This window comes from Salvelinus alpinus, chromosome 16, assembly GCF_045679555.1.
Source record: "Salvelinus alpinus chromosome 16, SLU_Salpinus.1, whole genome shotgun sequence".
Classification (NCBI taxonomy): domain Eukaryota; kingdom Metazoa; phylum Chordata; class Actinopteri; order Salmoniformes; family Salmonidae; genus Salvelinus; species Salvelinus alpinus.
In genome coordinates, this window is record NC_092101.1 from 24,218,954 (window position 1) to 24,240,191 (window position 21,238).

Sequence of the window (21,238 nt, forward strand, 5' to 3'; positions counted from 1 at the left end):
GATGATGTTGTTTTTGATGTTTAATGAGGACTGCAAGATGCCTCTGTCATGAGGTTAGTCTGAACTGCAGTAAGGGGACACATCTCCCCAGCACTATGGGTGTCACAGATCGCTAGGAGTGGTGGGTGTGGAGTTAGGCGCAGAGAGCAGTGCTTCCAATGAATTTGTTTTATTCAGCTGGGCCCAGCCAACAACCAGGCAAAACTGAGTAATAACCCGATAAGTCCCCCAACCAGGGAAAATAACGGACAGCAAACACGTAAGAGCAAAATAATAATACACCACTGACATAAAGGATAAGCCCGCACAACAGCAGGCGGGACCTGGGAGTTAAATAGTCCCTAATTAACAACAAATAAGATACAGGTGAAAACCATCAAAGAAAAAGGAATCGGTGGCAGCTAGTAGACCGGTGACGATGACCGCCGAGCGCCGCCCGAACAGGGAGAGGAGCCACCTTCGGTGGAAGTCGTGACAATGGGAGTGAATCATCATATAAAGTCCCTTATGAAGAAGTTTCAACCACTGAACATGATTCAATTCACTAATTATTGATATACAGATGTTTTTCTAATTTTTTATGTAAAGCTGCGCATCGCTTGACTGGCTCACTGACTCCAAGGAAAATGTTCACAGCCTTTTACTGAACACAATCACAGTCTCTCCTTGGATTCTCGCTCTGTATGCAGGTGAATAGAGCAGGAATATTGACAGCCTACACAGCCTTAGGCATCTTTTTGTTATTACTAAGAACAGAATTGAATGCCTCTCCATCTAAAGGTTTCAACTTGCATTAAAGGGCCATTTCATATGATAGGTTAGCTAACATTTCTATTATAACCCCACTCTTGCACAAACATTTAGCAGAGATAGTGTGATGGAGGGTGTGTGATGTATCCCTGGCTGTGACATTTAGATAGAACATCAATGATGCATCAGTACTGGTGTCAACTAGCAAGTCTGGCCAGACTAACATTGATAAGAGAGTGATCGGGATGAATAATCATTGAAAAATAATAGGTGTTTTAGTAGCAGAGAGAGGATATAGAGAAGCACATTCTCTCAGTGTGCAGATCCTCTTTGTCGCTGTCTTTCTCAGTCCCAGGAGACGAGGCCTGCCTCTTACACTGTGACTCTCTACTCTCAGGATCACTGTCAAATATTGCCAGCTGTTATAGATGGATGGGTTTTGGAACTTGTGGTCACTATAAATAAAATCATTAGAACTACAGCCTGTTGATCCTGTGCTGTGGACCTGTGGTCAGACTTTAAGCTGTGGCTGGGACAGTGCCCTGTGGCCCTGGTCCTCTTGGCTGCTATTGTCTTTACTGGAACGCCAGTCGGCTTAGCTGGGCTAAGGTGAATGGGGATGGGGTGGGGGGAGCGTGGGATGCAGACAGGGGAAGGAATCCCCCAGGCAACTCATAGGCGTGTTGGGTTACTCTGTGTGCTGGATGAGCAACACCAAGTAAGAAGACAGAAGAGAAGGAGAGGATGGGGAGGGAAGGGAAGGTCGGGGAGTAGGGGAGGGGAGGGACCAAATTAAATGTGTCCTTATTTAGAACTGTACCACTGTGCTTGTCCCCAACATTTAATGACCGTCAGAGGAACGAGAGAGGCAGGGGCGTGTTGGTGACTTTTCTGGGCTGAACAGTACACTGTCCATCAAGCCATTTTTAACCGTTTTGTTTCTCTTGGTACCCTGGTCTGAATGAAAGCATTGTTTAAGTGCATTTATGCTTGTTGAAGGAGAATCATCTTGAAAAAGGATGTGAATGTAATCATAAGCCAAACTGATAGGCTACCTGTTTAGCTCCAAGCTGTGGTCATATTCATCTAGGTCAATAATTTCCAGATGCATACATTTTTAAAATGTCCATAATGATGTGTCCATTAATTGTTTTTCATTGGTTAAATAATGTTTTTTTGTTGAATGTTTTGTTCGAAACGTGACCTTTCTCTCTCTCTCCGTCTCTTTTTTTCCCTCTCCAGTCACAGATGAAGACACTGTCAAGAGATACTACGCCAAGTTTGAGGAGAAGTTTTTTCAGAATTGTGAGAAGGAGCTTTTGAAGATCAACACATTTTATTCAGGTAGGCTTATCTGATGGAGCAGTGCTGCTATGCTATGCTATGCTATGCTATGCAAGTTTGTCTCTCTGACTAAGTTAGACCACCCCTTTGATTTTCTGTGAGCATCTGCAGTTTGTCCACTCATAGTTACTTATAATGCCATAGTAACTAATGCCTGCAGTGCAATGGGACTAGCCAGTAATTTCCTTGACATCTTGCACATATGGTTGTCATGTTGAGTGATAAGCTTTATTTGGGTGCCAACTACGTGATGTTTTGTAGAACTGCATTTAATGGGTTGATGCTGCCTGGCAACATGGACATTCGATATATTCTGAATCTCGTTACCAACGAGTACATACTTTATTGGTAATGGTACGAGTTAGACAGGAAGCCAACAAAATATAGAAAAGGTGCATTCATTAGTGTCTACTTTAATTTGCTTTCCCTTAAAGTCTGAAAGACTTTTAAACTCCCTATTTTTCTTCTCCAATAAACCTCCCCTCCCATCCCCTTCAGAGTTGAGGCTTTGCCAGAAGCTGAAATAAACTCAGACCAGGTTGGACTGCCAAAGAGAACTGGCACTCTGATCAACATCCTGTTGCTCCTCACTTTTATCTCCCCTGAAAAACAAGGATTTCCCATCACTGTTGCTCATTAAGCACATCCAGCAGACTGAGTCTGAGTATTTTATTTATTTTATCTTCATTTAACTAGGCAATTCAGTTAAGAACAAATTCTTATTTTCAATGACGGCCTAGGAACAGTGGGTTAACTGCCTTGTTCAGGGGCAGAACGACAGATTTTTACCTTGTCAGCTCGGGGATTCAATCTTGCAACCTTTTGGTTACTAGTCCAAAGCTTTAACCACTAGGCTACCTGCTGCCCCACATCAAGGCTAGACATCTGGCTTTACTCGAATAAATCTGTCTCAATTCAGATTATAAGGAAATCTATAGTAAATGTTGTTTTTAGCAGTGTTAGGTCTTCTTGGCTGTCTTGTAGCCCAGCCACAGTCAGTCACTTCACTCTCGGACTCCAGACTGCAGCGTCATAATCTCTCATTTTCTACGCCTGGATGTGTTGTATATCCGTCTAGCCGGATGTTGGGATGAAACAAGCAATTACTGATTCTTGTTGGACAGACATCGCTATCTCCCTCTTTTTCATGTCTTGTTCAAGGTGTGAGCTTTACATAAGAGAGTTGTCGCCTCCGCAGAGAGCTGTAGCAAGCAGCTTCCCTCTTCTGAAAGGGGTCATCGACCCCATTAAGTGAACCTGGAGCAGTGCATTTAACTATATGCCAGTGACAAAAACCAAGGCACAACACAGTCTCTGTTAAATGCTGTCACAATATCTAAAATATTTGTATGTATCCTCAGATATAGACTCCAGAGACAATATTTTACCTGTGGCTGATCCTGGCAAAGCTCAGACATTAAGGCTTATTTTAGTCTCTTCAGCCTACATACCATTCTGACACCTTTGTCTGTACACACAAATCTACCCAGGCTTAATTTCTTCCAATTTAGGTAAAGTATGTGAGTCTTGACTTTCTCACGCCTCATGTTAAGTCATGACTTGATCCATGCAGAGCGGCAGATAGAGACCCTCTGGACAGGGTAGACAGTGTCAGTGACATAATCTACTGTTATCCTGTGAGGGATTACTCTAATTTTAGCCATCAAAAGAGCAGGCATTCCTGTGAGTCAGGTACTGTGAAATTCAGAGGCTGTGTTTGCAACTGAGCGTTAAAGTAACCATTGAACCCACTGCACCTAACGTAACACCCCTGTCTTCACTGATTGACCGTGGGGAACATGAGACGGTGCTTCGTCGTTGTCACAAACACATGCAGGCAGGGCCTCTCTGCCCTGCCGTTGACCAGACAGTCTTGTTGTGAATCAGGACTGAAGAGGTCTATTGCAGAACCCTCTCTCCAGCCTTGGCCTATGAATAGGATGTGGTGGGGTGCAGACACAGGCGGAGGTGACAGTGGAGGATATGTGCCAAATCCGGGCTCGAGGAGTTCAGTCCTGGAATGTGTTCGTGGGACTGGGATGGGGAGGCTGGGGGAGAATGTGTGCCATGTTCCAGATCTACTCAGGTTCCCTCCTGCCCTGCTGCTGTCTCTCTCTCATTACCCTGTCATGACCCTGGTAATGGGCCTGCCGAGGGCTGCATTTACACGTCTGCAGAACCTAATACTCCTCTTTTCACTTCCCCGTAATGGAGAGGAGGGCAGGGAGATGTGTGTTTACCTCTGGCTGGATTTACTGCAGGACTGTTAAAGCAAGCTAATGTTTCTGACAGTCTCAGTGCAGTAGAAGTTACTCTCAAAACCACTAGAATTATCCACAAGACATCAGCAGAGTGAAATCAGATCTGTCTTTGTCATACTGACACTGTTGCTCACTCGGTTGTTCTCCATATCTCCTTCCCTCGTGCAGAGAAACTTGCGGAAGCCCAGAGGCGTTTTGCCACCCTGCAGAATGAGCTGCAGTCGTCTCTGGATGCGCAGCGTGAGAGCAATGCGCCAGGTCTGCGGAAACGCAAGACAGTGTTCCACCTTTCCCAGGAGGAGCGCTGCAAACACCGCAACATCAAAGACCTGCAGCTGGCCTTCTCCGAGTTCTACCTCAGCCTCATCCTGCTGCAGAACTACCAGGTTGGTACCCTAAACCCTACACACTACCCCTAGGTACTTCCTCATCCTGAGGCAGAACTACCAGGTTGGTACCCTTAACCCTAAACCCTACACACTACCCCTAGATACTACCTCAGTCTCATCCTGATGCTGAACTACCAGGTGAAACAGTCAGCCTATCTACACCCTCTCATCTTTCTGTTTGATGCTGCAATCAGCATCAAATGTTTCTCTGCATCTTACTACCTCTCCATCCACCTCTCTCTAGTGGTGTGTCTATTTCTTCTCTGTTCCTTTCTTTATCTCAGCAGTTCAGTTTATCTCAACCGTCTAGTCGTTGTCTCCTTCTCCCTCTCTGCATCTCTTGCTCAGTTCAGACTTAACCCCACGATTTGTCTTTCTCCCAGAATCTGAACTTCACAGGCTTTCGTAAGATCCTGAAGAAGCATGATAAGATCCTGGAGACTCCCCGTGGGGCTGACTGGCGCGTGGCCCATGTGGAGGTGGCCCCCTTCTACACCTGTAAGAAGATCACCCAGCTAATTTCTGAGACTGAGGTACGTATGGAACAGAAGCCCATGATTGTGGAGGTCAAAGCATTGTTTAGGTTGATGTTCATTCTTGACAACAGTGTATACTCCATCATCTGTTTTAACCACAAAATTGCTAAATCTGGCTAAATCTGATCCTGGTCTTTGACTTTTGTTCTTTAATATGTTGTATTGGATTTGAACTTGTTCCTGGAGGAACAGTAGTGACGTGTGTGTTGTGCTTGTCAGGCTGTGGTGACCACAGAGCTGGAGGGAGGGGACCGTCAGAAGGCCATGAAGAGGCTGAGAGTGCCTCCACTGGGGGCAGCACAGGTGAGAGAGACTGACACCACAGGTTTACTAGAGGGTGTATATTAGTTAGTTAGTGTACAATTAACCAATTAGATCATTCCCGCCATAATTCCCTGCCAGCGCCAGGATCTCATCAACATAAACGTAGTATAGTATAGTGACACACTTCCTGCTCTTCATCTCCTTCCTGCTGTGTGTGTATACAGTATAGGTATGTGACACACACACCCTATTCATCCCCACAGTATTGATCCTGTAAGAGGCTCTCCATACTAGACTGGAAAAATATATTTTCCACAGGGGATGAGAGAGAGAGAGGGCTGGAGAGAGTGCTTCACATCCCCTATCACATATCCTTTAGATTTATAGCTGTATTATTATTAATGTCATGTCCACCCTGAATTATGCCAGATCCAAATGGCTTGTCCAGATTCCTGTGGGAACCTTTATTTGAAATGTATTTTTATAAGGTGCATTGAACAAGGAACAGGTGAACTGGATTCTGGGAATGGCTTCAGCTTCCCTGGATAGGTGTGTCTATCTGTCAGGTAAATTCATTAGTAACTGCCTAGTGTGGATATGTGGCTGTGTGCCTGACAACATTACAGTAGAGCAGAGAAGACTGGCAGTCACACAGGCCTAGTAACTGGTAATTGCTCATCTCTGTCATTCTCTGCTTTTCCTTCCTGCAGCCTGCTCTAGCCTGGACTACCTTCCGCGTTGGCCTATACTGTGGGGTCTTCATCGTCCTCTCTATTTCCTTCATCCTCAGTGGTACATTCACACACAACCATGCTAATAAGGCCTTTTTACGGGGAGATTAACAGATACACAGGAAATGGGGCTTGCCATTAGTGGGGAGCTCAAGTTAGTAGTGCATACTGTATTTTATGACAGGACTGTATTCTCAGATATTTTGATGGAGAATTAGATTATTTAATTGCTATTATTATTTTGCAGGTGCTGTACTCATCCGGTATGAGAACGTGTGGCCTCTGGTGCGTATCTACCGTGGTGGCTTCCTGCTGATCGAGTTCCTCTTCCTGTTGGGCATCAACACGTACGGCTGGCGCCAGGCGGGGGTCAACCATGTGCTCATCTTCGAGCTGAACCCTCGCAGCAACCTCTCCCACCAGCACCTGTTTGAGGTAAGGGAGAGGGGAGAACCAGGGGATACAAAGGACAATAACAAGAATCAAGCCAGACAGTACACTGACACAACTACTGGTAATAATGGAGAGAACAAATTATATTGTTTGACCACCAGAGAGAGAATGATCTAGTGTGACCACCAGAGAGAGAGAATGATCTAGTGTGACCACCACAGAGAGAATGATCTAGTGTGACCACCACAGAGAGAATGATCTAGTGTGACCACCAGAGAGAGAATGATCAAGTGTGACCACCAGAGAGAGAATGATCTGGTGTGACCACCAGAGAGAGAATGATATTGTTTGACCACTACAGAGAGAATGATCTAGTGTGACCACCAGAGAGAGAATGATCTAGTGTGACCACCAGAGAGAAAATGCTATTGTGTGACCACCAGAGAGAATGATATTGTGTGACCACCAGAGAGAGAATGATATTGTGTGACCACCAGAGAGAGAGAATGATCTAGTGTGACCACCAGAGAGAGAGAATGATCTAGTGTGACCACCAGAGACAGAATGATCTAGTGTGACCACCAGAGAGAGAGAATGATCTAGTGTGACCACCAGAGAGAGAGAATGATCTAGTGTGACCACCAGAGACAGAATGATCTAGTGTGACCACCAGAGAGAGAATGATATTGTGTGACCACCAGAGAGAGAATGATATTGTGTGACCACCAGAGAGAGAGAATGATCTAGTGTGACCACCAGAGAGAGAGAATGATCTAGTGTGACCACCAGAGACAGAATGATCTAGTGTGACCACCAGAGAGAGAATGATATTGTGTGACCAACAGAGAGAGAATGATATTGTGTGACCACCAGAGAGAGAATGATCTGGTGTGACCACCAGAGAGAGAATGAAATTGTGTGACCACCAGAGAGCGAATGATCTGGTGTGACCACCAGAGAGAGAGAATGATCTAGTGTGACCACCAGAGAGAGAGAATGATCTAGTGTGACCACCAGAGACAGAATGATCTAGTGTGACCACCAGAGAGAGAGAATGATCTAGTGTGACCACCAGAGAGAGAGAATGATCTAGTGTGACCACCACAGAGAGAGAGAATGACCTAGTGTGACCACCAGAGAGAGAGAATGATCTAGTGTGACCACCAGAGAGACAGAATGATCTAGTGTGACCACCAGAGAGAGAATGATATTGTGTGACCACCAGAGAGAGAATGATATTGTGTGACCACCAGAGAGAGAATGATCTGGTGTGACCACCAGAGAGAGAATGATATTGTGTGACCACCAGAGAGAGAATGATATTGTGTGACCACCAGAGACAGAATGATCTAGTGTGACCACCAGAGAGAGAATGATATTGTGTGACCACCAGAGAGAGAATGATATTGTGTGACCACCAGAGAGAGAATGATATTGTGTGACCACCAGAGAGAGAATGATCTGGTGTGACCACCAGAGAGAGAGAATGATCTGGTGTGACCACCAGAGAGAGAGAATGATCTAGTGTGACCACCACAGAGAGAATGATCTAGTGTGACCACCAGAGAGAGAGAATGATCTAGTGTGACCACCACAGAGAGAATGATCTAGTGTGACCACCAGAGAGAGATAATGATCTAGTGTGACCACCAGAGAGAGAATGATCTAGTGTGACCACCAGAGAGAAAATGATCTTGTGTGACCACCACAGAGAGAATGATCTAGTGTGACCACCAGAGAGAGAATGATATTGTTTGACCACCACAGAGAGAATGATATTGTTTGACCACCAGAGAGAGAATTATCTAGTGTGAACACCAGAGAGAGAGAGAATGATCGAGTGTGATCACCAGAGAGAGAGAGAATGATCTGGTGTGACCACCAGAGAGAATGATCTGGTGTGACCACCACAGAGAGAATGATCATGTGTGACCACCACAGAGAGAAAGATCTGGTGTGACCACCACAGAGAGAATGATCTAGTGTGACCACCAGAGAGAAAATGCTATTGTGTGACCACCAGAGAGAATGATATTGTGTGACCACCAGAGAGAGAATGATATTGTGTGACCACCAGAGAGAGAGAATGATCTAGTGTGACCACCAGAGAGAGAGAATGATCTAGTGTGACCACCAGAGACAGAATGATCTAGTGTGACCACCAGAGAGAGAGAATGATCTAGTGTGACCACCAGAGAGAGAGAATGATCTAGTGTGACCACCAGAGACAGAATGATCTAGTGTGACCACCAGAGAGAGAATGATATTGTGTGACCACCAGAGAGAGAATGATATTGTGTGACCACCAGAGAGAGAGAATGATCTAGTGTGACCACCAGAGAGAGAGAATGATCTAGTGTGACCACCAGAGACAGAATGATCTAGTGTGACCACCAGAGAGAGAATGATATTGTGTGACCAACAGAGAGAGAATGATATTGTGTGACCACCAGAGAGAGAATGATCTGGTGTGACCACCAGAGAGAGAATGAAATTGTGTGACCACCAGAGAGCGAATGATCTGGTGTGACCACCAGAGAGAGAGAATGATCTAGTGTGACCACCAGAGAGAGAGAATGATCTAGTGTGACCACCAGAGACAGAATGATCTAGTGTGACCACCAGAGAGAGAGAATGATCTAGTGTGACCACCAGAGAGAGAGAATGATCTAGTGTGACCACCACAGAGAGAGAGAATGACCTAGTGTGACCACCAGAGAGAGAGAATGATCTAGTGTGACCACCAGAGAGACAGAATGATCTAGTGTGACCACCAGAGAGAGAATGATATTGTGTGACCACCAGAGAGAGAATGATATTGTGTGACCACCAGAGAGAGAATGATCTGGTGTGACCACCAGAGAGAGAATGATATTGTGTGACCACCAGAGAGAGAATGATATTGTGTGACCACCAGAGACAGAATGATCTAGTGTGACCACCAGAGAGAGAATGATATTGTGTGACCACCAGAGAGAGAATGATATTGTGTGACCACCAGAGAGAGAATGATATTGTGTGACCACCAGAGAGAGAATGATCTGGTGTGACCACCAGAGAGAGAGAATGATCTAGTGTGACCACCACAGAGAGAATGATCTAGTGTGACCACCAGAGAGAGAGAATGATCTAGTGTGACCACCACAGAGAGAATGATCTAGTGTGACCACCAGAGAGAGATAATGATCTAGTGTGACCACCAGAGAGAGAATGATCTAGTGTGACCACCAGAGAGAAAATGATCTTGTGTGACCACCACAGAGAGAATGATCTAGTGTGACCACCAGAGAGAGAATGATATTGTTTGACCACCACAGAGAGAATGATATTGTTTGACCACCAGAGAGAGAATTATCTAGTGTGAACACCAGAGAGAGAGAGAATGATCGAGTGTGATCACCAGAGAGAGAGAGAATGATCTGGTGTGACCACCAGAGAGAATGATCTGGTGTGACCACCACAGAGAGAATGATCATGTGTGACCACCACAGAGAGAAAGATCTGGTGTGACCACCACAGAGAGAATGATCTAGTGTGACCACCAGAGAGAAAATGCTATTGTGTGACCACCAGAGAGAATGATATTGTGTGACCACCAGAGAGAGAATGATATTGTGTGACCACCAGAGAGAGAGAATGATCTAGTGTGACCACCAGAGAGAGAGAATGATCTAGTGTGACCACCAGAGACAGAATGATCTAGTGTGACCACCAGAGAGAGAGAATGATCTAGTGTGACCACCAGAGAGAGAGAATGATCTAGTGTGACCACCAGAGACAGAATGATCTAGTGTGACCACCAGAGAGAGAATGATATTGTGTGACCACCAGAGAGAGAATGATATTGTGTGACCACCAGAGAGAGAGAATGATCTAGTGTGACCACCAGAGAGAGAGAATGATCTAGTGTGACCACCAGAGACAGAATGATCTAGTGTGACCACCAGAGAGAGAATGATATTGTGTGACCAACAGAGAGAGAATGATATTGTGTGACCACCAGAGAGAGAATGATCTGGTGTGACCACCAGAGAGAGAATGAAATTGTGTGACCACCAGAGAGCGAATGATCTGGTGTGACCACCAGAGAGAGAGAATGATCTAGTGTGACCACCAGAGAGAGAGAATGATCTAGTGTGACCACCAGAGACAGAATGATCTAGTGTGACCACCAGAGAGAGAGAATGATCTAGTGTGACCACCAGAGAGAGAGAATGATCTAGTGTGACCACCACAGAGAGAGAGAATGACCTAGTGTGACCACCAGAGAGAGAGAATGATCTAGTGTGACCACCAGAGAGACAGAATGATCTAGTGTGACCACCAGAGAGAGAATGATATTGTGTGACCACCAGAGAGAGAATGATATTGTGTGACCACCAGAGAGAGAATGATCTGGTGTGACCACCAGAGAGAGAATGATATTGTGTGACCACCAGAGAGAGAATGATATTGTGTGACCACCAGAGACAGAATGATCTAGTGTGACCACCAGAGAGAGAATGATATTGTGTGACCACCAGAGAGAGAATGATATTGTGTGACCACCAGAGAGAGAATGATATTGTGTGACCACCAGAGAGAGAATGATCTGGTGTGACCACCAGAGAGAGAGAATGATCTGGTGTGACCACCAGAGAGAGAGAATGATCTAGTGTGACCACCACAGAGAGAATGATCTAGTGTGACCACCAGAGAGAGAGAATGATCTAGTGTGACCACCACAGAGAGAATGATCTAGTGTGACCACCAGAGAGAGATAATGATCTAGTGTGACCACCAGAGAGAGAATGATCTAGTGTGACCACCAGAGAGAAAATGATCTTGTGTGACCACCACAGAGAGAATGATCTAGTGTGACCACCAGAGAGAGAATGATATTGTTTGACCACCACAGAGAGAATGATATTGTTTGACCACCAGAGAGAGAATTATCTAGTGTGAACACCAGAGAGAGAGAGAATGATCGAGTGTGATCACCAGAGAGAGAGAGAATGATCTGGTGTGACCACCAGAGAGAATGATCATGTGTGACCACCACAGAGAGAAAGATCTGGTGTGACCACCACAGAGAGAATGATCTGGTGTGACCACCAGAGAGAGAGAATGATCTGGTGTGACCACCAGAGAGAGAGAATGATCTGGTGTGACCACCAGAGAGAGAGAGAATGATCTGGTGTGACCACCAGAGAGAGAGAGAATGATCTGGTGTGACCACCAGAGAGAGAGAGAATGATCTGGTGTGACCACCAGAGAGAGAGAGAATGATCTGGTGTGACCACCAGAGAGAGAATGATCTGGTGTGACCACCAGAGAGAGAGAATGATCTAGTGTGACCACCAGAGAGAGAGAGAATGATCTAGTGTGACCACCAGAGAGAGAATGATCTTGTGTGACCACCACAGAGAGAATGATTGTGTTTGACCACCACAAAGAGAATGATATTGTTTGACCACCACAGAGAGAGAATGATATTGTTTGACCACCACAGAGAGAGAATGATCTAGTGTGAACACCAGAGAGAGAGAGAGAATGATCGAGTGTGATCACCAGAGAGAGAGAGAATGATCTGGTGTGACCACCAGAGAGAATGATCTGGTGTGACCACCACAGAGAGAATGATCATGTGTGACCACCACAGAGAGAAAGATCTGGTGTGACCACCACAGAGAGAATGATCTGGTGTGACCACCAGAGAGAGAGAATGATCTGGTGTGACCACCAGAGAGAGAGAATGATCTGGTGTGACCACCAGAGAGAGAGAGAATGATCTGGTGTGACCACCAGAGAGAGAGAGAATGATCTGGTGTGACCACCAGAGAGAGAGAGAATGATCTGGTGTGACCACCAGAGAGAGAGAGAATGATCTGGTGTGACCACCAGAGAGAGAATGATCTGGTGTGACCACCAGAGAGAGAGAATGATCTAGTGTGACCACCAGAGAGAGAGAATGATCTAGTGTGACCACCACAGAGAGAGAGAATGATCTAGTGTGACCACCAGAGAGAGAGAATGATCTAGTGTGACCACCAGAGAGACAGAATGATCTAGTGTGACCACCAGAGAGAGAATGATATTGTGTGACCACCAGAGAGAGAATGATATTGTGTGACCACCAGAGAGAGAATGATCTGGTGTGACCACCAGAGAGAGAATGATATTGTGTGACCACCAGAGAGAGAATGATATTGTGTGACCACCAGAGACAGAATGATCTAGTGTGACCACCAGAGAGAGAATGATATTGTGTGACCACCAGAGAGAGAATGATATTGTGTGACCACCAGAGAGAGAATGATATTGTGTGACCACCAGAGAGAGAATGATCTGGTGTGACCACCAGAGAGAGAGAATGATCTGGTGTGACCACCAGAGAGAGAGAATGATCTAGTGTGACCACCACAGAGAGAATGATCTAGTGTGACCACCAGAGAGAGAGAATGATCTAGTGTGACCACCACAGAGAGAATGATCTAGTGTGACCACCAGAGAGAGATAATGATCTAGTGTGACCACCAGAGAGAGAATGATCTGGTGTGACCACCAGAGAGAGAATGATCTGGTGTGACCACCAGAGAGAGAGAATGATCTAGTGTGACCACCAGAGAGAGAGAGAATGATCTAGTGTGACCACCAGAGAGAGAATGATCTTGTGTGACCACCACAGAGAGAATGATTGTGTTTGACCACCACAAAGAGAATGATATTGTTTGACCACCACAGAGAGAGAATGATATTGTTTGACCACCACAGAGAGAGAATGATCTAGTGTGAACACCAGAGAGAGAGAGAATGATCGAGTGTGATCACCAGAGAGAGAGAGAATGATCTGGTGTGACCACCAGAGAGAATGATCTGGTGTGACCACCACAGAGAGAATGATCATGTGTGACCACCACAGAGAGAAAGATCTGGTGTGACCACCACAGAGAGAATGATCTGGTGTGACCACCAGAGAGAGAGAATGATCTGGTGTGACCACCAGAGAGAGAGAATGATCTGGTGTGACCACCAGAGAGAGAGAGAATGATCTGGTGTGACCACCAGAGAGAGAGAGAATGATCTGGTGTGACCACCAGAGAGAGAGAGAATGATCTGGTGTGACCACCAGAGAGAGAGAGAATGATCTGGTGTGACCACCAGAGAGAGAATGATCTGGTGTGACCACCAGAGAGAGAGAATGATCTAGTGTGACCACCAGAGAGAGAGAATGATCTAGTGTGACCACCACAGAGAGAGAGAATGATCTAGTGTGACCACCAGAGAGAGAGAATGATCTAGTGTGACCACCAGAGAGACAGAATGATCTAGTGTGACCACCAGAGAGAGAATGATATTGTGTGACCACCAGAGAGAGAATGATATTGTGTGACCACCAGAGAGAGAATGATCTGGTGTGACCACCAGAGAGAGAATGATATTGTGTGACCACCAGAGAGAGAATGATATTGTGTGACCACCAGAGACAGAATGATCTAGTGTGACCACCAGAGAGAGAATGATATTGTGTGACCACCAGAGAGAGAATGATATTGTGTGACCACCAGAGAGAGAATGATATTGTGTGACCACCAGAGAGAGAATGATCTGGTGTGACCACCAGAGAGAGAGAATGATCTGGTGTGACCACCAGAGAGAGAGAATGATCTAGTGTGACCACCACAGAGAGAATGATCTAGTGTGACCACCAGAGAGAGAGAATGATCTAGTGTGACCACCACAGAGAGAATGATCTAGTGTGACCACCAGAGAGAGATAATGATCTAGTGTGACCACCAGAGAGAGAATGATCTAGTGTGACCACCAGAGAGAAAATGATCTTGTGTGACCACCACAGAGAGAATGATCTAGTGTGACCACCAGAGAGAGAATGATATTGTTTGACCACCACAGAGAGAATGATATTGTTTGACCACCAGAGAGAGAATTATCTAGTGTGAACACCAGAGAGAGAGAGAATGATCGAGTGTGATCACCAGAGAGAGAGAGAATGATCTGGTGTGACCACCAGAGAGAATGATCTGGTGTGACCACCACAGAGAGAATGATCATGTGTGACCACCACAGAGAGAAAGATCTGGTGTGACCACCACAGAGAGAATGATCTGGTGTGACCACCAGAGAGAGAGAATGATCTGGTGTGACCACCAGAGAGAGAGAATGATCTGGTGTGACCACCAGAGAGAGAGAGAATGATCTGGTGTGACCACCAGAGAGAGAGAGAATGATCTGGTGTGACCACCAGAGAGAGAGAGAATGATCTGGTGTGACCACCAGAGAGAGAGAGAATGATCTGGTGTGACCACCAGAGAGAGAATGATCTGGTGTGACCACCAGAGAGAGAGAATGATCTAGTGTGACCACCAGAGAGAGAGAGAATGATCTAGTGTGACCACCAGAGAGAGAATGATCTTGTGTGACCACCACAGAGAGAATGATTGTGTTTGACCACCACAAAGAGAATGATATTGTTTGACCACCACAGAGAGAGAATGATATTGTTTGACCACCACAGAGAGAGAATGATCTAGTGTGAACACCAGAGAGAGAGAGAATGATCGAGTGTGATCACCAGAGAGAGAGAGAATGATCTGGTGTGACCACCAGAGAGAATGATCTGGTGTGACCACCACAGAGAGAATGATCATGTGTGACCACCACAGAGAGAAAGATCTGGTGTGACCACCACAGAGAGAATGATCTGGTGTGACCACCAGAGAGAGAGAATGATCTGGTGTGACCACCAGAGAGAGAGAATGATCTGGTGTGACCACCAGAGAGAGAGAGAATGATCTGGTGTGACCACCAGAGAGAGAGAGAATGATCTGGTGTGACCACCAGAGAGAGAGAGAATGATCTGGTGTGACCACCAGAGAGAGAATGATCTGGTGTGACCACCAGAGAGAGAGAATGATCTAGTGTGACCACCAGAGAGAGAGAGAATGATCTAGTGTGACCACCAGAGAGAGAATGATCTTGTGTGACCACCACAGAGAGAATGATTGTGTTTGACCACCACAAAGAGAATGATATTGTTTGACCACCACAGAGAGAGAATGATATTGTTTGACCACCACAGAGAGAGAATGATCTAGTGTGACCACCAGAGAGAGAGAATGATCTAGTGTGACCACCAGAGAGAGAGAATGATATAGTGTGACCACCAGAGAGAGAATGATCTGGTGTGACCACCACAGAGAGAATGATCGTGTGTGACCACCACAGAGATAATGATCTGGTGTGACCACCACAGAGAGAATGATATTGTTTGACCACCAGAGAGAGAATTATCTAGTGTGACCACCAGAGAGAAAATGATCTTGTGTGACTACCACAGAGAGAATGATCTAGAGTGACCACCAGAGAGAGAGAATGATATAGTGTGACCACCAGAGAGAAAATGATATTGTTTGACCACCACAGAGAGAAGGATCTAGTGTGACCACCAGAAAGAGAATGATCTGGTGTGACCACCAGAGAGAGAGAGAATGATCTGGTGTAACCACCAGAGAGAAAGAGAATGATCTGGTGTGACCACCAGAGAGAGAGAATGATCTGGTGTGACCACCAGAGAGAGAGAGAACGATCTGGTGTGACCACCACAGAGAGAATGATATTTTTTGACCACCAGAGAGTGAATGATCTAGTGTGACCACCAGAGAGAATGATCTGGTGTGACCACCAGAGAGAGAATGATCTTGTGTGACCACCACAGAGAGAATGATCTAGTGTGACCACCAGAGAGAGAATGATATTGTTTGACCACCACAGAGAGAATGATATTGTTTGACCACCAGAGAGAGAATGATCTAGTGTGACCACCAGAGAGAAAATGATATTGTTTGACCACCACAGAGAGAATGATATTGTTTGACCACCAGAGAGAAAATGATCTTGTGTGACCACCAGAGAGAGAATGATATTGTTTGACCACCACAGAGAGAATGATATTTTTTGACCACCAGAGAGAGAATTATCTAGTGTGACCACCAGAGAGAGAGAATGATCGAGTGTGACCACCAGAGAGAGAGAGAATGATCGGGTGTGACCACCACAGAGAGAATGATCTGGTGTGACCACCAGAAAGAGAATGATCTGGTGTGACCACCAGAGAGAGAATGATCTGGTGTGACCACCAGAGAGAGAATGATCTGGAGTGACCACCAGAGAGAGAATGATCTGGTGTGACCACCAGAGAGAGAATGATCTGGTGTGACCACCAGAGAGAGAATGATCTGGTGTGACCACCAGAGAGAGAATGATCTGGTGTGACCACCACAGAGAGAATGATCTGGTGTGACCACCAGAGAGAGAATGATCTGGTGTGACCACCAGAGAGAGAATGATCTGGTGTGACCACCAGAGAGAGAGAATGATCTGGTGTGACCACCAGAGAGAGAGAGAATGATCTAGTGTGACCACCAGAGAGAGAATGATCTTGTGTGACCACCACAGAGAGAATGATCGTGTATGACAACCAGAGAGAGAGAATGATCTAGTGTGACCACCAGAGAGAGAATGATCTGGTGTGACCACCAGAGAGAGAATGATATTGTTTGACCACCACAAAGAGAATGATATTGTTTGACCACCACAGAGAGAGAATGATATTGTTTGACCACCACAGAGAGAGAATGATCTAGTGTGACCACCAGAGAGAGAGAATGATCTAGTGTGACCACCAGAGAGAGAGAATGATATAGTGTGACCACCAGAGAGAGAGAATGATCTGGTGTAACCACCAGAGAGAGAATGATCTAGTGTGACCACCAGAGAGAGAGAGAATGATCTAGTGTGACCACCAGAGAGAGAATGATCTTGTGTGACCACCACAGAGAGAATGATCGTGTATGACAACCAGAGAGAGAGAATGATCGTGTATGACAACCAGAGAGAGAGAATGATCTAGTGTGACCACCAGAGAGAGAATGATCTGGTGTGACCACCAGAGAGAGAATGATATTGTTTGACCACCACAAAGAGAATGATATTGTTTGACCACCACAGAGAGAGAATGATATAGTGTGACCACCAGAGAGAGAATGATATTGTTTGACCACCACAGAGAGAAGGATCTAGTGTGACCACCAGAAAGAGAATGATCTGGTGTAACCACCAGAGAGAGAGAGAATGATCTGGTGTGACCACCAGAGAGAGAGAATGATCTGGTGTGACCACCAGAGAGATAGAGAATGATCTGGTGTGACCACCACAGAGAGAATGATATTGTTTGACCACCAGAGAGAGAATGATCTAGTGTGACCACCAGAGAGAGAATGATCTGGTGTGACCCCCACAGAGAGAATGATATTGTTTGACCACCAGAGAGAGAATTATCTAGTGTGCCACCAGAGAGAAAATGATCTTGTGTGACCACCACAGAGAGAATGATCTAGTGTGACCACCAGAGAGAGAATGATATTGTTTGACCACCACAGAGAGAATGATATTGTTTGACCACCAGAGAGAGAATTATCTAGTGTGAACACCAGAGAGAGAGAGAATGATCTGGTGTGACCACCAGAGAGAGAGAGAATGATCTGGTGTGACCACCAGAGAGAGAGAGAATGATCTGGTGTGACCACCAGAGAGAGAATGATCTGGTGTGACCACCAGAGAGAGAGAATGATCTAGTGTGACCACCAGAGAGAGAGAGAATGATCTAGTGTGACCACCAGAGAGAGAATGATCTTGTGTGACCACCACAGAGAGAATGATTGTGTTTGACCACCACAAAGAGAATGATATTGTTTGACCACCACAGAGAGAGAATGATATTGTTTGACCACCACAGAGAGAGAATGATCTAGTGTGAACACCAGAGAGAGAGAGAATGATCGAGTGTGATCACCAGAGAGAGAGAGAATGATCTGGTGTGACCACCAGAGAGAATGATCTGGTGTGACCACCACAGAGAGAATGATCATGTGTGACCACCACAGAGAGAAAGATCTGGTGTGACCACCAGAGAGAGAATGATCTGGTGTGACCACCAGAGAGAGAGAATGATCTAGTGTGACCACCAGAGAGAGAGAGAATGATCTAGTGTGACCACCAGAGAGAGAATGATCTTGTGTGACCACCACAGAGAGAATGATTGTGTTTGACCACCACAAAGAGAATGATATTGTTTGACCACCACAGAGAGAGAATGATATTGTTTGACCACCACAGAGAGAGAATGATCTAGTGTGAACACCAGAGAGAGAGAGAATGATCGAGTGTGATCACCAGAGAGAGAGAGAATGATCTGGTGTGACCACCAGAGAGAATGATCTGGTGTGACCACCACAGAGAGAATGATCATGTGTGACCACCACAGAGAGAAAGATCTGGTGTGACCACCACAGAGAGAATGATCTGGTGTGACCACCAGAGAGAGAGAATGATCTGGTGTGACCACCAGAGAGAGAGAATGATCTGGTGTGACCACCAGAGAGAGAGAGAATGATCTGGTGTGACCACCAGAGAGAGAGAGAATGATCTGGTGTGACCACCAGAGAGAGAGAGAATGATCTGGTGTGACCACCAGAGAGAGAGAGAATGATCTGGTGTGACCACCAGAGAGAGAATGATCTGGTGTGACCACCAGAGAGAGAGAATGATCTAGTGTGACCACCAGAGAGAGAGAATGATCTAGTGTGACCACCACAGAGAGAGAGAATGATCTAGTGTGACCACCAGAGAGAGAGAATGATCTAGTGTGACCACCAGAGAGACAGAATGATCTAGTGTGACCACCAGAGAGAGAATGATATTGTGTGACCACCAGAGAGAGAATGATATTGTGTGACCACCAGAGAGAGAATGATCTGGTGTGACCACCAGAGAGAGAATGATATTGTGTGACCACCAGAGAGAGAATGATATTGTGTGACCACCAGAGACAGAATGATCTAGTGTGACCACCAGAGAGAGAATGATATTGTGTGACCACCAGAGAGAGAATGATATTGTGTGACCACCAGAGAGAGAATGATATTGTGTGACCACCAGAGAGAGAATGATCTGGTGTGACCACCAGAGAGAGAGAATGATCTGGTGTGACCACCAGAGAGAGAGAATGATCTAGTGTGACCACCACAGAGAGAATGATCTAGTGTGACCACCAGAGAGAGAGAATGATCTAGTGTGACCACCACAGAGAGAATGATCTAGTGTGACCACCAGAGAGAGATAATGATCTAGTGTGACCACCAGAGAGAGAATGATCTAGTGTGACCACCAGAGAGAAAATGATCTTGTGTGACCACCACAGAGAGAATGATCTAGTGTGACCACCAGAGAGAGAATGATATTGTTTGACCACCACAGAGAGAATGATATTGTTTGACCACCAGAGAGAGAATTATCTAGTGTGAACACCAGAGAGAGAGAGAATGATCGAGTGTGATCACCAGAGAGAGAGAGAATGATCTGGTGTGACCACCAGAGAGAATGATCTGGTGTGACCACCACAGAGAGAATGATCATGTGTGACCACCACAGAGAGAAAGATCTGGTGTGACCACCACAGAGAGAATGATCTGGTGTGACCACCAGAGAGAGAGAATGATCTGGTGTGACCACCAGAGAGAGAGAATGATCTGGTGTGACCACCAGAGAGAGAGAGAATGATCTGGTGTGACCACCAGAGAGAGAGAGAATGATCTGGTGTGACCACCAGAGAGAGAGAGAATGATCTGGTGTGACCACCAGAGAGAGAGAGAATGATCTGGTGTGACCACCAGAGAGAGAATGATCTGGTGTGACCACCAGAGAGAGAGAATGATCTAGTGTGACCACCAGAGAGAGAGAGAATGATCTAGTGTGACCACCAGAGAGAGAATGATCTTGTGTGACCACCACAGAGAGAATGATTGTGTTTGACCACCACAAAGAGAATGATATTGTTTGACCACCACAGAGAGAGAATGATATTGTTTGACCACCACAGAGAGAGAATGATCTAGTGTGAACACCAGAGAGAGAGAGAATGATCGAGTGTGATCACCAGAGAGAGAGAGAATGATCTGGTGTGACCACCAGAGAGAATGATCTGGTGTGACCACCACAGAGAGAATGATCATGTGTGACCACCACAGAGAGAAAGATCTGGTGTGACCACCACAGAGAGAATGATCTGGTGTGACCACCAGAGAGAGAGAATGATCTGGTGTGACCACCAGAGAGAGAGAATGATCTGGTGTGACCACCAGAGAGAGAGAGAATGATCTGGTGTGACCACCAGAGAGAGAGAGAATGATCTGGTGTGACCACCAGAGAGAGAGAGAATGATCTGGTGTGACCACCAGAGAGAGAGAGAATGATCTGGTGTGACCACCAGAGAGAGAATGATCTGGTGTGACCACCAGAGAGAGAGAATGATCTAGTGTGACCACCAGAGAGAGAGAGAATGATCTAGTGTGACCACCAGAGAGAGAATGATCTTGTGTGACCACCACAGAGAGAATGATTGTGTTTGACCACCACAAAGAGAATGATCTAGTGTGACCACCAGAGAGAGAGAATGATCTAGTGTGACCACCAGAGAGAGAGAATGATATAGTGTGACCACCAGAGAGAGAATG

General features: G+C 45.8%; 1 protein-coding gene across 1 annotated transcript in view; it reads left to right on the forward strand.

The window, feature by feature from the left end:
- Positions 1–21,238, forward strand: part of LOC139541189 (xenotropic and polytropic retrovirus receptor 1 homolog) — a 117,660-nt gene that overhangs the window by 55,026 nt on the left and 41,396 nt on the right. The window contains exons 3-8 of the mRNA XM_071345562.1: positions 1,993–2,094; positions 4,524–4,741; positions 5,128–5,277; positions 5,500–5,583; positions 6,255–6,336; positions 6,523–6,710. Coding sequence (XP_071201663.1) covers positions 1,993–2,094; positions 4,524–4,741; positions 5,128–5,277; positions 5,500–5,583; positions 6,255–6,336; positions 6,523–6,710 — 824 coding nt within the window. The remainder of the gene's footprint in view (positions 1–1,992; positions 2,095–4,523; positions 4,742–5,127; positions 5,278–5,499; positions 5,584–6,254; positions 6,337–6,522; positions 6,711–21,238) is intronic.